Source organism: Mytilus californianus, unplaced genomic scaffold (genome assembly GCF_021869535.1).
Source record: "Mytilus californianus isolate M0D057914Y unplaced genomic scaffold, xbMytCali1.0.p SCAF_14, whole genome shotgun sequence".
In the NCBI taxonomy this organism is placed as follows: Eukaryota; Metazoa; Mollusca; class Bivalvia; order Mytilida; family Mytilidae; genus Mytilus; species Mytilus californianus.
In genome coordinates this window covers 14,685,860-14,704,253 of record NW_026262626.1, presented here as the reverse complement: position 1 = coordinate 14,704,253, position 18,394 = coordinate 14,685,860, and the positions used below count along the sequence as shown (strand labels likewise).

General features: G+C 31.6%; 1 protein-coding gene across 6 annotated transcripts in view; it reads left to right on the top strand.

Annotated features, from left to right (window-relative positions):
- The window catches only part of LOC127724232 (uncharacterized), a 36,454-nt gene extending 18,544 nt beyond the window's left edge, over nt 1–17,910 (top strand). For 3 of the 6 annotated variants that reach the window (XM_052231145.1, XM_052231144.1, XM_052231148.1), the window contains 14 exons: nt 38–69; nt 1,151–1,214; nt 1,561–1,652; nt 2,523–2,568; nt 3,890–3,975; nt 6,824–6,869; nt 8,635–8,711; nt 9,868–9,913; nt 11,020–11,096; nt 11,561–11,606; nt 12,610–12,686; nt 13,008–13,053; nt 16,084–16,190; nt 17,142–17,910. In XM_052231145.1, coding sequence (XP_052087105.1) covers nt 38–69; nt 1,151–1,214; nt 1,561–1,652; nt 2,523–2,568; nt 3,890–3,975; nt 6,824–6,869; nt 8,635–8,711; nt 9,868–9,913; nt 11,020–11,096; nt 11,561–11,606; nt 12,610–12,686; nt 13,008–13,053; nt 16,084–16,190; nt 17,142–17,207 — 908 coding nt within the window. In that variant the 3' untranslated portion in view covers nt 17,208–17,910. Of the gene's footprint in view, nt 1–37; nt 70–1,150; nt 1,215–1,560; nt 1,653–2,522; nt 2,569–3,889; nt 3,976–6,823; nt 6,870–8,634; nt 8,712–9,867; nt 9,914–11,019; nt 11,097–11,560; nt 11,607–12,609; nt 12,687–13,007; nt 13,054–16,083; nt 16,191–17,141 lie in introns of those variants that run through there. The other 3 variants (XR_007992403.1, XM_052231147.1, XM_052231146.1) reach the window with 3 other exon arrangements.
- Nucleotides 17,911–18,394: the final 484 nt, after the last annotated feature.

Below are 18,394 nucleotides of genomic sequence, written 5' to 3'. Positions count from 1 at the left end.
TGTCTACATTGTCTTTTGATAAACACTTCTGTTGCAGGTCCACACGATGGCATTCCGCAAAAGTTTTCGGTACGTTGAATCTGGTAGAATCAAAAATACTAATTATAATAAAAAAAATAAACTTACAAAAATACCGAACTGCCAGGAAAATTCAAAACGGAAAGTCCTTTATCAAAAGGCAAAATAAAAAATGCAAACACATCAAACGAATGGAAAGCAACTGTCATATTCCTGACTTGGTACAGGCATTTCCCTATGTAGAAAATGGTGGATTAAACCTGATTTTATATTAGCTAAACTGCAGCAGATCCATTCATATTGTTGAACATTATAGCGTGACCGCTATTCTCCCCTTTGCGAATACTAAAAATATGATACGAAAAAATCAATTTACATATGTCTTCTCTGTTCTGTTTTTACTAAGAAACTGATTTCACAAGCCAGATTAAGATATACTATGCACTGCAAATTAGTACATAGAAGTTCCATAATATTTCACAAGATATTTAAACTTTAAAAATTCCTAAATATGTGTCCTTCATTTGATGAAGCCATGTATGTTGTACCGACGCGTTTGTTGTTAAAGAGAGGAAACATGAAGGTAATTGCTGTGAAATAGTATTTATATATTTACGACCTATAAGAAATCTCAAGTAAGAATTGTCCGCCATATACTTATACAGACATCCATGGACAACATCATTCAGCATATCATGCAAAACACATAATTACCACAATAAGCTTTTCGCTTCCTTAAGTTTGCTAGTATTGGACACTAGCTTTTTTCACTGTTGGTGCCTCAAGAAAGATCATTGAATATGATTACTAGCAAGTTAAAGGTAGAAGTTTACTTGACTTCTAAATACATTTTTGTGTGAATATACCACAGTTTTACAAAGATACATAGATTTTAAACGTAATACAAATACAGTATGTAATCGGAAAAGGATTAAGACTTGAGTCTCATCTATCCATAATGTTTGAGATCACTTATAAGTTAACGGGATCATTGATTAAATCTATAAATTGCCAGATTTGTAAAAGTTAAGGCAGCATCTTTTGTAGCACCGGCGTTCATACACTGGCCATTTTGAAGTAATACATACATTGTATATGTATATTTTTTTTTTTCATTAACGTTTTGTGTTAGGATTCGTATGATCATGATGATGAGTTTGAACAAAGAAAAACAGACAACACTGAATTTTACAAACGTAAGTTTTTTTTTTATATTTCTGGATTTCGAATACTGACTTCAAATAATTTATAAGATGTCTTAATTATACAAAAGAAATAACTTCTAACTCATGTTTTTTTTTTTATTTCAATATATTAGAATGTATTTAAGAGGAGAAATAAAGATGGTTTCATTGCAGGTTAATCGTGCATCTTATTAATTGCTGGGATTTTATTTCAACCTGGACTTTAGAGTGTACCTACGTTACCTTGTCCTAATCAGGAGAACCGGGAATATCTATGAAAAAATTATCAAACACGAAAATTATTTTCCTTTACTTGTAACGTGTTATTTTATTTGTAACATCTTTTTTCCAACTCAAGAATCGAACAGTGAGAGACCGCCTCCTTATTCTACGGTAATTAAGGATAAAAACAACAGAGACCACGACGTTTCAGAAGAGAAAGATCAAGAGGTAGTACATGTAGAATCAAAGTTTGTGTAAAGTAACCGGTCATGATGATATATATTATCGGGACAAATCGATCTTTTCCTTTTACTTTATAATATAGGAATATAATCGGTAGACCCAATCATTACAGCTTGTTCTAGCTTAATTCTTAAATTACACTTATATGGCCAATATCACATTGTATCATTCCTCAAATAATAACTAGATACAAAATATGTATTTCTTATTTGAAAATTTACGTATTAGATTTCTGTTTATGACGTCATAATTAACAGAAAATGCATTATCTTTGATAAAAAGATCCTTACTGAACCTCCTTCTTTAGAATAGTAAGACATAACAAACTGAATTTCAATTATCTATAAAACTGAATATATCATTACCTTAAAGTGCTTATCAAACACGTTTAGACGATATTCATCTAAACATAAGATGTATAGGCTGCAAACAAGGTTATATATTGATGAATTGCTTTAAATTAGCTATTCTAAACATAAAAAAATCTCTAAAATAGCTTAGTCAGTTTTGGATTGTCATGAATGCTGTATTAAAAGTATTCCACATATGATTCTCATCTAATTTCGATCGCCAGATGTTACTTTCTGACTGGCTATAAAAAAAATCTTAGTTGAAATTACAAGAAGAAATTTTTTGAAACGGTAGAAAATTGATACAAACCAGGCCACCAGGCGCTGAGTTAAGAAGGGTTATCTTTTTTTGAGCTTCCATGATAGGAGCAAGTGATTCATTTATAATTTATTTCTTCGATTTGTACTTTTTGATTGCTCTTTGATTTCATTAATGCAAATAATCTTAATATGACATGAAAATATTTTGATGTGTTATATTTTAATCTATCTGTAATTTTCATAGAAATATAAAGAAAAATTCGAGTCAAAAAGGAATAAAGATATGAAAAGTACGTAATTATTACATAGCTTTCTATCACTATGCACATTCGTTAACAACACCCAACATAATCTCGACATTTTGATACAAGAAGAATTACTTCATTGATTACATGAAACTTTTGGAGAAAAAAAATTCAAAAATTATATTTTTTTCTTTAATGTCCATTTCGATATCAACATCAACTACTGCTGGACTATAAGCAGACATCCATCGTCATCATCATCAACATCAGCTAAGTTGTCTGAACAAAGAAAAAATTTAAGCCAGTGCTATCGATGAATGCGATACTGTTTTACATTTTACTTGTTTTCAATCCGGGACTAGACAGAGACTTCTGAATCAGTTAATGTAAACAAAGTGGTTTGATTGCAAATGAGACAAATATTTACCAAAGGTCAAGAAAGTAAACCTCAACAATGAAAAAACCCTCACAGTGAAATAAGCTGTCAAAGGACACAAGATAACAAAATGTAAAACAATTTCAAGAAGAAAATTAAGGGCTTGATTTTAAATGACAGACGGCAAATAACGACAATCACAGGACTACAAGTTGTTCGTTTCGTAGAGGTACAATAATGTTATTATTGAGAACATAACACTCTTCCTTTTCCAGGACAATTATGATGTAACATCATACCATTATAATTTGTTTGTATTTAAATGATCATCAGATAAATATGACAAAATACAAAATTTAAGAGTACTAAAAGTTACTGACAGCTACTTCAAAGCACAATGGCAACTTATAAATAGATTTTCCCAGACTAAGTTAGTTTGATACTATTTGAATAATTTGAAAAGTTCGTAGCTGTTACTGATAATTTTGAAAAAGACTTAAACAGATGTTAGTTGATCAATGTTTGGAACTAGCTATACCTTTTTGAAAAAAAAAAACTGGTTTTGTTGCCTCTTATCTAGACAACTATAAAATATAGATAGATACTTTCAATGCAAGCATGATCAGCGAGACAAAATCTACAAACCAGTTAATGTTTTGACACTTTATAGAAATGATCGCCCTTTGATGACGATTTGTTGTTCCTTTTGTTATGTTTTTGGCAAAAATAAAGAAGATAGAGAGAAACTGTAGATAGAAAAAATAATCAGCAATACAAGATAAACACAAAAAAGATTTGTGTCATGCATTATATTCTAGTCCACAATGTACATGATGTATGAGAGTTTCCGTTGTTGAAGATGCACATATACCGAAGTGAGCAGCACAGGCACCTTAGAGCCACTGAGTAACAGAGTTCTCCACGAACGTAATATACTTTGACCTGGTGGGGTTCCTTAAGTATAACATGTATATTGAATTTTAATTCCAGATTCTAACATTGAGCATGTTGAGAGAAACGATCGTAATGCGATAGAATCTAGACGTACTAGTAGACGTGTCGACATTCAAGAAGAGGTACATTAAAAAAAATGAACATATTTAGTGTTCATACAAATGATTGGATATTTTGATAATTAATACATGTAGGCTGCCAGAGAATTGTCTATTCTTTATTATGCTAAATCGAAACATTTTTGATTGAGAAATATCATATTCTTTCATTTCCTTATGTGTTAAACCTCTTGGTAGTGACCACTGTCCAATCGGCTTTATTTATAAGTTATGAAAAGGAATGAACTTACTCAAACATTTATATATAGTAAACATTTTGATAATCTCATTTATCAGTTTGGGTTATTCTCAATAATTTGTGTGAAGATTGCACTTATCATTTCATAAAAGTTTGATACCAATCAAGCAGCTGCAGGAATTTTAGATTTTCATGTGGATAACTATTTTTTCATTATCAGAGGCAGTCATGTTTCATTGAAACCGGTGTTATCAATTCTTGCGTTTATCATATATTTATATATATATGTAGGACTCTGAACCGCGATGGTACTCCGAACCGCGATGGTCACGCTGAAGTGCGATGGTTTGCCGCTGAAGTGCGTTTTTGATCACACTGAAGTGCGATGTTGGGATTGTGACGCTATCTTCTTGAAAGCTACAACGAAGTCCGATGGTGGTAACGCTGAAGTGCGATGGATTACATAAACCAATGTTCACATGTAAATGTTAAAGTCAATTGTTTGTTGGAAGTAGCTTTTCAGTTTTTTAATGTAAAATATCGGGAGTATAACCTGTTTAACCAAAACAGTTATGATAAATAGTCATTGCCTTTTCAATCCTAACTGTAACGTTGTAGTGTACTTTGTAAATATATTCAGACAAAAAAGCAATTATTTATTATAGTTCATACAATCCTTTAGATATTGACCGCTATATACGTTACATAAATTACATAACAGTTATTGAAAAACTGGTCATTATCGTGATATATGGACTGCCTACAGGACAGTGGTATTGACTAAGAAAGCGATAATGACTGAGCCTTAGGGGAGGTCATTATCGCTGTTGCAGTCAATACCAATGTCCTACGGGCAGTCCATGTATCACGATAGTGACCAGTTCTTCAATAACTATTATGTTTATGTCATTGAGGAACCATGTTTTTAAAATTCTCATAAATTCAAATTGTTTAAAGAAAACTCGAGTTATTGTACGATTTCTATAGGAAAGAATGAAGACCAGTCATAGTGATAACTATAAGTCACTGCCATTCATTTAAGTGCAATTTTTCAGTATATGAAAACAAAATAAAGTTTTCTATAATTTTATAATTGACGAATCGCGATTGCGTTTTATTAAAGGGACATCACTCTAAACAGAAAAACTACGTCATTAACATGTAAAAGTCCGTTAACGACTGGTTTTCTGGTCCGTTTTTTTTTCTGTTAAAGACCGATGGGATTTTTCACTGAAGAATAACGAATGTCATTTGGCCCCTTGTTTTCCAATAAGAGAAGCTAATTCTTAACCGATATTTTACAAACTATATTTTGCAGAACAGGCTATTACCAAAAGTCATTTCTACCAGCCGTTATAAACCTTTGGAATGATATTCCAGACGACATTCGTTTAAATCAATCAAAATCGGGTTTTAAGACGTATCTCTCTCAAAATATTAATAAAATACCTTTATATTTTCACTTAGGCTGTAGAAGAGAACAGATATGTTTAGCAAGACTCAGACTCCAGAGCAGTGTTCTAAGGGACCATCTATTAAAAAAAAATCTTATCGAAAACGAACTCTGTTCCTGTGGTCGTGTAGAAACTACCACTCATTACGTCCTCAAATGTCCAAAATATAATGAAATTCGAAGGGATACTATCGGGACGGTCTCTTGTTTTAATCTTAAGATTATCTTATATGGGGACAGTTTAAAGTCTGACGAGGACAATATGCAAATATTTCATAAAGTTTCTGCATACATAAATAAAACAAAACGTTTTGAAAGTTGATCTTGTATATATATATATAAATAAAAACGATGTAAAATCGAGTGGATTGTCCGTCGTAAATGACTATAATCGGACATGTGTGTTGGTTCCAGTGACTGTCTATCAAGAAAGTAAAGTAGAGTTGACTGTTTCATTTTTTGTTTTGTTTCACATTTTCTTTCTTTTAATTTATTTTATTTGTAAGTTGTATTTTTTTTTATTTATTTTTTTTTTGTGTGTGTATTTATTCAATTTATCATATGCTACCTTAAACTGAATATACTGTTGGCACGTAATATTGTTTGTTAAATAGGTGTTTTTTTTTTTTGGAAGACGGCTTTATATAAGTTTTTCCAAACTTGTTTCCGAATCCAATATTTGAACTTTATCTAACATTGTATTGTAATATTTTATTCTTGTAATTTTTCATTAATAAATACTGTTTAAACTAACCGATATGAAATAAATTTTTTTAATTAAACATCTGTAGATTTTAAATATATCCATCGCGCGTCTTAGAGACCATCGCACATCAGCGAAAGGACCATCGCACTTCGGCGAAGACCATCGCACTTCAGCGTGACCATCGCACTTCAGCGTCCCCATCGCTTCTCCGAGTCCTACATATATACATTTATTTAACATTTATATCATTTTGTCATCGAAAAGTTCGCAACATTTTCTTGATATGTTATGGAAACCGCCATGTTTCTTTCTAAAGGTGGCAAATTTTCAACTATAGTATCTGAAGGGTTTAAAAAATGATTAATTTCTTTAAAGCGTTATAGCAATTGGTTGTTTGCAGGTTTTGTTGGTTATTAGTTGTTTGTCATATTTGTTTACAAGTAACCTTAAACCATAAATTGCATTTGATGCGTAAAACAATTTACTAATAATTATGTTTAACGGATTTTTGAAGGAATTGCACGACGAACACGAGCATGTAAGGAATATTGAAACGAAAAGTAAGTTAATGTTAAATATATGTACATATCTAACACAATATAAACAAAACAAAAGATAGAGAAAATACTAACTAAAGGGGTAATGGAAACCATAAGGTTACATTACCATTCACCTACTACAGTCAATACAATCGACTGTATACCATAGACAAATTATGTCATTGATTACAAGTGACGTTTTGGACAAAATAAAACGTAATTCAATTTTATTATGAAAAGGATATTTCGATTTCAAAGTCATAAAAAATGTCTGAACATAAAAAAGTATATATCTTTTATGTTTACACATTTGACTTCAAATCAATCCTGAATCGTTTAGTCTCTTTTCAGTTTAATTGTATTTAGTGTTGACATAATTTAATATGCATTCTGAATATAGACTGCTGTTCTGTTCTGTACAGGTATGTACATCCGTTTACTTCAGAACACTCCACTTATCGGATGAGCAATTAATATTTACTTATCGAGAAAGCGGATATCTTTATGTTAACAATAAAGTATAAATCAACAAGAATGTGTCCATAGTACACGGATGCCCAACTCTCACTATCATTTTCTATGTTCAGTGGACCGTGAAATTGGGGTCAAAATTCTAATTTGGCATTACATTTAAATAGATCATATCATAGGCAACACGTGTACTTAGTTTCAAGTTGATTGGACTTCAACTTCATCAACTACCTTGACCAAAAATTTCAACCTGAAGCGGGACAGACGGACGAACGGATGAACGAACAAACGCACAGACCGAAAAACATAATGCCCCTAGGTGGGGCATACAAATAGAATTAGTTTCTGTGAGTTAAGAAAAAAGTTTAAAAAGTCTTTGGTGCATTAAAACATAAAATGATACTCATCAAAAGTTGTTCACAGCACAATTGCGGCAATATCTTACTTTTTCTCACTCAGTGTCAAAGCGTTACTAATTTTTTCCGCTATGGGTACTACGAAGATGCGGATAAAATCTGAAAAACTAGAATAGGTCTTCCTAATTAAATGTCCAGTTAAACGTGGCATTGCGACGTCGGCCTTTATTAGATAATTTATGTGCAACATATGCACGTTTTAACAATAAACAAAGTCATGACGAGCTGCAATACTACTGACATAGACAGGTGATAAATTTAGTTAGCTCACATCCCCACAACGTCATTCTTGAAAACCACTTCAGCAACAAAATTCATGTGTTAGATTAGTTGGATACATGATAAAAAAAAGTGTAGTGATAGGGTATAAAATTGATGAGAAACAATCAAATATCTACACCAAAGTATACATGTATTAGCATGCAAGTGCACAATAACTGGGTATACGACTAATGCTAACCTTAAGGAATTGTAGTCAATCACAAAGCCATACACCTAGTAGATAAAAGTAGAGCACACATACACATTCTAAATTCAAATTTAAGTGAGTTATATGTCAAAAGAGAAAATGAAGAAGGTCAAAGTAACACAATAAACATATTAAAGGATAGAATTAAGCAGTTGATGACAATGAAATATAACAAGCACACTTTGTAATGATTAAAACACATAGTCGGGGGGAATGTATTTATTGTTCTCCAATAAGCTATGTTTTACACTGGTTAAAAACTTAAGTTGTAACTATTGAAGGTTTCAATTACTTTGCTATTCTATTTGGGCTTAAATCGGTAAAATATTTCCTCCTGTATCATTCTTTTATTGCTGAGTGTTTGTGAGAACTATTGAATATACCAAAAATGATACACGATGCTGTCTTGAATATTAAATTTTATTTCCAGAATCGAACCTGGAAAGGGACAATCTCTATTCTTTAGAATCTAGACCCACCAACAGACTTGCAGACGACCCAGATGAGGTACATTATAAGATAAAATATATAAATCGAGTTCATTATAAAGATTGTACGTTTTGATTTTTCATAAGAAAATAAGGAGATATGGATTGATTACTAAGTCTAAAATAAAAGGAACATTTGTATTTCTTTAAATTCATAAATAAATATGGTAATGCTCTGTTGATTGAAAGTTCGAATTATACACCGGTTTAGAAAAGAAAACAATAAGTATTTACTATTTACGCATTAAAAGCAATAACATTAGCAATCACACATTACAGTTCCAGGAAAATTCAAGGTTTCGACCCGAAGTCATGGTTTAGTAACGGGAATATTTATCTTGATTCAATGTTATTTTTCTGACATGTAGTGTTAATAATGACGACTATTAATAGACCATTGTTACGTAGTGCACGTTCCCTTGGTAACAACCCCTCCCAAATTAAGATTAAATGAACATTTAAGGACCCGTCCCGTAACATTTCATTGTTTTGAATCAGTACATTTTCAGCTGGTTACATATGTTTTTAAAGAATTTGCAACTGGTAACTTAAATCTTTAGTTTTACAAGGATAAGATCCGATTATGTTTAACTAAATTGCGCAGATATATTTAGTTTATATAAGCTTAATCAAAGTTTACTAGATTCATCTAATTAAAATGATGACGACACAATGTTCTTATCGGTAAGCGTTAAAGGAGCTACTTAAACGAAGCTAACGGAGAGCAACAAACTATTAGTTCCTAATAACATGCATTTATGGGGCTTTTTGTTTTATTTCTGGGACATTTTCCTGAAGTGGTTGTGACTTATTGCAGTAAAAATATTTTCGATATAAACATATACGGAAGCAAACATTGTTTTCACTGATCAATGGTAAAATGATAACAGCCTTGGTATTTATTTATATAAAACACGCCAAAGACCCTAAACACAATGTTATTGTATCAATGGACAATTTATCCTAACATTTCAACATAATTATATATATATATATATAATTGTATCATAATTTAACTTTTAATAAGCTATGGTGAACAATTTGTTTTGGCAGGATTTTCAGATTATTTATTGTTTTCTGTCATATGTGTTTTCATATAGCATCAAGCCTACGAATTAAGTTTTTTATTGTGCTAATCAATTTACTAATAATTATGTTTAATCGGATTGATTTAGGAAAATCAAGAAGAACATGAGCATAAAACGTGTATTGAAACAAGGAGTAAGTAATGTTTAAAAGATGTATTACACTATTAAAATTCATCATTCATCAACACAGTCGGCCTTATATAGAAAAGAAGATGTGGAAAGATTGTTCACGAGACAACTATCCAACAAAGGAATATTAACGTGGATAAAAGCAAGTGTATGCATGCATTACCCGGCATTGCGAATTCACACTTAGTCAAAATAATAGGAATCAATCGGCAAAATTACAAATTCAACGACTTTACTGGTATCTAAAGACCTAAAAGTCTTCATAACCATATCGTATCGGACAACCAATTAATGATAATGACTGTAAAAGTTATGTAATGTCGATTTCATTCATTCTTCCTAATATATCTGTTGTAGCAGTTTTTGTGTGAGGAGCACTCTCTTGCTAAGGATGTTCGTATTAGGTGACCATACACGAGCGTACAAACCATACGTATTTTAAACTAAAAAGATAATACAAATGTAACTAAGTTGCATATATGACAAAATAGCTTATAAGGATCGTAAATGAATGAACAGATGAGAGAAGACAACAAACCATCAAACAAAAATATCGAAATGAAAACATTGAAATACAAAATCAATGACAACCTGGTTAGTGATACGCTTGGTAACTTGCAAGCTATCAGAAATGGCGTAGATTTAGTAGAAGTAATGCAAAATTAAAATGTTGCGAAATTAAGATTGATGCACACTATTATTTATTATTCAGGAAAAAGTGAAAGAAAAGATATATAAACGAAAAACAAGATGTAGAATGTAAAATAACACCATAAAGAATATCACATAGCAGTTTTTGTCGAAACTCAAATATAAAAATCACCCCTTGTAATAATTAAAACACAATGTCCGGTAATTGCACTGACTATCCCCTGGTTAATCAATGTCTTGGCTGTGGCGAACATTTATGATATAAAAACAAATATTGTTGCAACTTTTTAGAACAAAGTTGAGACTGTAAAAAACCTTTGGACAATTAGTGATAACACAGGTCTCAATCTAGCTATCATTAGAATGGTGCATAGTGTTGTTCAGAAATATGTCATGTACCAGAAATGAAGGATCGTATTTTAAAGCATTCTTTTAACGCTGAATAATTTTTATTTCTAGAATCGAACCTAGAAAGTAGCAATCGTTATTTTAAAGAACCTGGACGAACACAAAGTAGTGTTGATGTTCAAGACGAGGTACATATATTAAGAGTTCATTTCTAAGATTGAAGGTTTTGAATATTCATAGGCTGCAAGACTTAGAATATTACATATATTAGGTATTTTGATAAATCAAAAGTAGGGTCACACTTAAGTGTACACCGTGTCATTAATGAAAAAAGAAATAAGCTTAATTGACTGGAGCAAGGTAGGATGGATTGGCTTTTTGCAGATAGCTAATGCAATTAGATACCATGTATCAACTGCCTATTAATAGTGATCACAATGTGCACTCATTGTTCAGAACAACATTATATTGGAACAAGCTGAATATGCAAGTTAAGAAAGCACGACCAAGGATCAAAGGTACTTCGAGATTGCCTCCATCACATTTCGTACCGCCTGTACAAACATTATGCACTGTAAAGGAAATCGTACTTAACAATAAATCCTAGATTTATAGACTTCGATCAAATGCTTTTTGTTTTTGAATTCAATAGGATTTTCCGGAAGAATACATTCCTGCAAGTACCAATGAGATACACAGTAGGTAGATTTAGTATTTTCAGTGAAGGCAAATGCATAATCGACAAAGTGAATAAAGAGATTTACGTTTGCTAATTCCAACTGAAATGGACACATTTGTGTTAGAAGTTTTATACACTTAGAAAATGTAGATAAACGTACATTGTTTCGTCTTGTACTTTTCTGACGCCCGACAGAATATATCTGCGACTACCCATACATGTTGTCTAGCGTTGTCGTCCATGTCATCTGCGTCACTATGGGTATCCGCGGCCTTTTTGCAGAAAGTTTAAATGGTTTTAGGTGCTTTCCTTAACAAAACAATGACATTGCAGTTTCTGCTTTATAATTTATTAGTAACAGCATTCGACACATTTTTTTATTTGGAACAATAACACGTTTTTTTTACCCTTTGAACGTGACTTCATCATTTTATATGTTATACATTCGTTACGTTGGTTGATATGCTCTAACGTTTGATTTTGTCGGGACTAATGGACTTTCCCTTAATTTTTAATGGAACTCTATATTTTAGTTAATCCCTAGTCAGGCTTACATATATCTGTATGACTATCATGACTATTGTCATCTACTTTTGGCTTCGTATACCTTTTCATAGTCTATCAATAATAAAAATCAATCACACGAAGTACGAGTTGACCGTTCCCAGGAGGTCAAGATAAAACTAAGCAGGTTTGACATTTCACACATTATTTAAAGAAATGTGTTCTCGCATTTTACAAAACCTGATACATTAAAATAATGATATAATGGAATTTAAATCAATTAAGATATTTTAAGCGATGATTATAATAGGTGTGTTTGGTAAATAAAAGCCAGATAAAAAAGTTTTTGAAATAAGCACAATCTTTTGACATTTATAGTTTAAAGTTTTCTCCATTGTTTTTTTTGACAGTATTGTGACCTTTTGCTTTAGTGCTTTGTTGAGAACTATTTCATATACCAGAAATGAATGATCTTATTTTAATGTGTTTTTTCAACGCTGAATAATTTTTATTTCTAGAATCGAACCTAGAAAGTAGCAATTGTTATCCCATAGAACCTAGACATACACAACGTAGTGTTGATGTTCAAGAAGAGGTACATATATTAAGAGTTCATTTCTAAGATTATGGTTTTGGAATATTCATAGGCTGCAGGAACGGGGAATATTACCTGTATTAGGTATTTTGGTAAATCAAAAGTAGAAGTCATACGTTAGTGTACACCGTTTCATTAATGAAAAAAAGAAAAAAGCTTAAAAGAATGAAGCATGATAGGATGAGTTGGATTTTATGCACTCACTGTTAGAACATAATAATATTGGCACAATCTTAATATGCAAGTTATCAAAAATCTAATTTAACAATAAATCATAGATTTAGACTTCAATCAAATGCTTTTTGTTCTTAAATTTAATAGGATTTTCCTGAAGGATACATTCCTGCAAATACCAATGAGATAAACAGTAAGTATATTTAGTATTTCAGTGAAGGCAAATGTATAATCGACATAATGAAAAAAAAAAGATTTACGTTTGCTTGATTCTAACTGAAATTAAGACATTTGTGTTAAAAGTTTTATAAGTTAGGTAAACGTACATTGTTTCGTCTTGTACTTTTTTGACGCCCAGCAGAATATATCTGCGAAGACCCGTATATGGATTATGTCTGTTGTCTAGCGTTGTAGTCCATGTCATCTGCAACACTGTGCGTATTTGCAGCCTTTTAGAAGGAAGTTTATGTGATTCTAGGTCCTTTCCTCACAAAAAAGCACGAAATTGTCATTTCTGCTTTTTATTTGTTAGTGACAGCATGCGACACAATTTTTCTTGTGACACTAACACGTTTTTTTTACCTTTTGAACATGACTTCATCATTGTTCATTTTTGTTACATTCGTTTGTTTTTGTTGATATGCTCTAACGTTTGATTTTGTCGGGGCTCATGGACTTTCCCATTTGAAGAATTTGCTTTGGAGCGCGATATTTCAGTTCATCTCTAGTCAAGCTAACATATACCTGCATGACTATTGTCATCTACTTTTGGCTCGGTTTCAGTTACGAAATGATATGTAATTATATCGATCTTTGTTTATTTCTTCGTATACATTTTCATAGTCTATTAATATTAAAAATTCAGTCACACGAAGTATATAAGAGTTGACAGTTCCCATGAGGCACAGATAAAATAAAGCAGGTTTCTCGTTTCTCGTTTTTTATATAGATTAGACCGTTGGTTTTCACGTTTGAATGGTTTTACACTAGTAATCTTTTGGGGTCCTTTATAGCTTACTGTTCGGTGTGAGCCAAGGCTCTGTGTTGAAGACCGTACTGTGACCTATAATGGTTTACTTTTATAAATTTTGACTTGGATGGAGAGTTGTCTCATTGGCACTCATACCACATCTTCTTATATCTATATAGCACAATAACACAATGATGGAATGTATAAATACCAAGCCACGCCAAAAGGATATTACCAAAATTGGACTAAACAGTAAACGTTAAACACATACAAAGACAAATAAAAAGAACACTATAACACGTAATTAAGATAATAAATAGCGTTAGTATCAGGAATCTATACTTCAAGACCATAATCTTTTATTTGTGAAGTTGATATCAAATATTTATCAACAAGGTCGGTATTTTTGTCATTTTACTTTTTATCACTGTGTGTGACACATCTTTATTTTATTGTATACATTGCTATTGTATTTTTACCATTTTCATATATTTACCGATAATTCTGGTTAATGATATTATAAGTGAATATTAACCGTTTAAAGAGGGACAATTGTCAGCAAATACACGAGTTGACCGTTCTAAGGAGGTCAAGATCAAATTAAACAGGTTTGATATGTCGAAGAAATGTGTCCTCGCATCTAACAAAACCTGATACATTAGCATGATGAAAGAATGATATTTAAACCAATTTAGATCTAATCCCGTTTTTGATTGATATGGATGACATTTGTCACAATGTAGAAATCTGACTTCGACCAGTTGCTAAGCAGCTAGTAATCAATTAATAATATAGAATTGTCTAAGCTTTCAGTATAAGTTTCAGAAACACTTGTAAATTAGTTTGATAAGGAAGCATTTTTGTTGACACTATTGATGTTTTGTATAAAGAAAATGTGGTATGATTGCCAATGAGACAACTCTCCACAAGAAACCAAAATTGACACAGAAATCACAACTATAGGTCACCGTACGGCTTTCAATAATGAGCAAAGCCCATACCGTATAGTCAGCTATAAAAGGCCCCGAAATGACAAATGTAAAACAATGCAAACGAGAAAACCAACGGCCTAATTTATATGCAAAGTAATAAACGAAAAACAAATATGTAACACAGCAAAAAACGACAACAACTGAATTACAGGCTCTTGACTTGGGACAGACACATACAGAATGTAGCGGGGTTAAACATGTTAGCGGGCGCCCAACCCTCCCCCTAACCTGGGACAGTGGTGTAACAGTACAGCATAAAAACAAACTATAAAAATAAGTTGAAAAAGGCTTATCTCATCAGATGGATACAAATCGAAATACATCTAATAAAAACACAGAGTGGACGTGGACGGGTACTTGTACATCCCAACAACAAAAAGACACTAAGTACAGATGGCATTTTTCTAAAGATATACTGTTCTTTCTCCTTTTCCTTCTTTTTTATATCATGTTTAAACAAATATATAGCTGAAGTTTATATTTCCGGATGTTTTGATGTCCATGTATTTTTTCCGTATGAAACATAAAAAAGAAGCTCAAATCATAGAGAGAAACTATTAATCTCCATTAACTTCACGTTCCGCTATATTGATCATGACCTTTTTCAAAATAATAAAAGATTGACAACGTTAATCGCATGTATTTATCTCATTAAACCTGAAATAAAAGATTCCCACTGATATAATTGATTCTGGGTCGTGTACTGTCTCGCATCTCGATATTTAGACATTGACATTAAGATTTTCATGGAAATCGAAAGAGATGAATTCAATATGTTAATTGTCAACTTCCCATTGTTTGTATCAATATTTAAGCAGCACATGCATAATGCAGTATCCATATATTGTCAAGTGACACGGTATGGCAGAGTTTGCGTTTTAGATAAGGAATTCCTCAGTAGAGGTTGATACTTTACGTTGTTTTTTTAACTCTCGGCTTCTATGTAATAACCTTGAATTTCATCGAAAGTGTCACCGACGTCCTAAGTAGATCGTTATCGAATATATGGGTCACAGTTGACCAAGTTCTGTTTATCCTACATTGTACGTCTCGTTGCCAAATCCCAGTCCTTGATCCTGCGAAGTAAAATCACAAATTACATCTTTTTACTACTGGGTATATTGAGTCTGAATAAATCCTGTATTTGTCATATTTACCTTATTATTAGTGCACTTTTTAAGTCAAATTTGTATACTACTATAGTATGATTCTTAAATGGTTTCCTTACACAATGAATATGAAATATGTAATGTGTTATTAGATATTGAAGATTCATCTGAATATTGTGAAGAACCGGAAGTAGAAAAGTCTCCTGATGTTGTCAAAGCACAAGTTGCAACGTCCGATTTTAATACATCATCAGATTGGGTAACATTTTATAACAATTACACATCATCAAACGATTACACCTCATTTCTTTAGAAATGACGAACTTAAAAAAAAGTACACACTTGTGATTCTCTGTTAATATAAATCATTGTAAATGATGGCACAAGAAACGTTTTATAAAAATCCTACTGTGTATCAATTGTAAACAAATTTGATGTTATTATGAGATGTTTAGATGCTTTTAATTTCCAGAACTTTTATTTTGCAATTCATGAAATGTAAACGTTAATCATCATTCGTCATCGATTAATTGATTGGTTATTATTTTTCATAACGTCATTTGAAAAATGTTTTATGTATATTCAGGATAACAATCTTCATTGAAAAAGTTGAACTGTTATTTATAGTTTAGTATTTAAGAGAGGAAAAATGATATACTTGCAAATTTTAGCAGTTGTTGAGGTAACAAAAAAAGGGATAAAATTATAATCCTGATTTTATATATTTATGAGTGATTACTCAAAAGCCATGCCAAATGATGTCCTTTAAAACTTAGAACCAAATAGAAAAAAAAAACGTTAGCAAAACATGCATTAACATGCGTAGGCAGTATGTTTTCATTGATAAGTTTGAATGCCTCTTTGGTATATCTCGCCTCTTTTAAAAGGAAATGTCAAGACTAAACAATAGAGAAGGGTATATGCAGCATATGAACCACATGAATGAAATCCAGCCGAAAAATAAAATCACAATTATTTTCATGTTCTCGGATTTATCATATTCCTTTTAACTGCTTTTATTTTGACATATTGACAACAAGTTTTGAATCATATAACACAAAAACATTAAAATTTGGATTTGAAGCCCTCAAACACGTTAAAAATAGCTATCGCAAGCTTAGTCAGATGAAGGCTACTATACTGGGGGAAAATTATCAGTATTGGTGTACTAATGCATCTTAATATTCTATAATTGTCAATTTTCTTCCAGGTCGAATTCGAAGAAAAATTTTCTGATGCAGTCGACAAAGACTTAATTGAGGATTGTGAAGTGTAGTACAGAAGTAAAATCTTATTAAATAACACGTCAGCTAGAGTCTGAATATAACTATGGATTATCTATGGTTTGGAAAAAACGCGAGGGAGGTTTTCGACAGTGTCATTAAACGGCAATACACTTTAGATAAGATATAGCGGATAATAAACGTGACCAAGTGTGAAAGATGAACTGTTCAGGAAAATAATAAATGTCTGTATAACATGTATAATATTTTCAAACTAATAAATCGTTGTTTTCATAGGCCACCTCAATAATGCTAGCTAATGGGGTCATCTCTTTTTCACAATACTTGACTGAAGAAAGATTCAATCTCAGTCGTGTAGTTTTAAATAGAAGATTATTATACAGAGAAACAAAAGCATAATTTAAGAAAATAGCAATTGTGTACGCCAATATTTATCAAAATATCATCACTATTCAAATATATGAAAATATGAAAGCTGTCATCCGTTCATATACAATAATGAGTACTGGTATTCATTTAGTTTAGACAACATATTCAATAGTTCAAGCAGAAGTTGTATATTTAAACATTTTTAATTTTGTTTATATGCATTGACTTTCGATTTTCGAAATTACAATATGATCACGTTGGTCAATTTCCAAATGCAATCAATTAACAGTTTATATAAAATAAGATAAATTCCATTTCAGAATACACCTGTCTAGGTGAAAAAAGTGAAATCTGCAAGTTATCAAATTAGTGTCTTTTAAATTATATTCTACTGGAGTGAAATCAATCTCGGACAATTCTCCAATACATTTGACAGGATATAAGCATCCATATCCCAATGATAAGGAGATGGATATGGGGTTTGGTTTTAGACGACGTTGCTATATCGCTTCAATAAGACATTACATTTTTAATGATGATAAAAAATAGTCGTATCAGCGCATATTGTTATACATTTACCAATTCGAGGAGAATTAAGCCAGTCTTTCATAGTTGCACCATTTACAATTTAAAACAATTTAAATGTTATTTTCTACAAGTAATGAATTGTGCATAGCGTGTAAGAACAATTGATATGTTTGGCAATATTTTGAGACATTTGAAGTTTCATTAAAAGTCAACAATTGCATGGACGATGCACACTTTTTATATCAACATATACATGGTATAAGTAAACATTCTACCACTGCATCGAGTGTGATACGATATTTATCCAACCGAGTAAGTTACA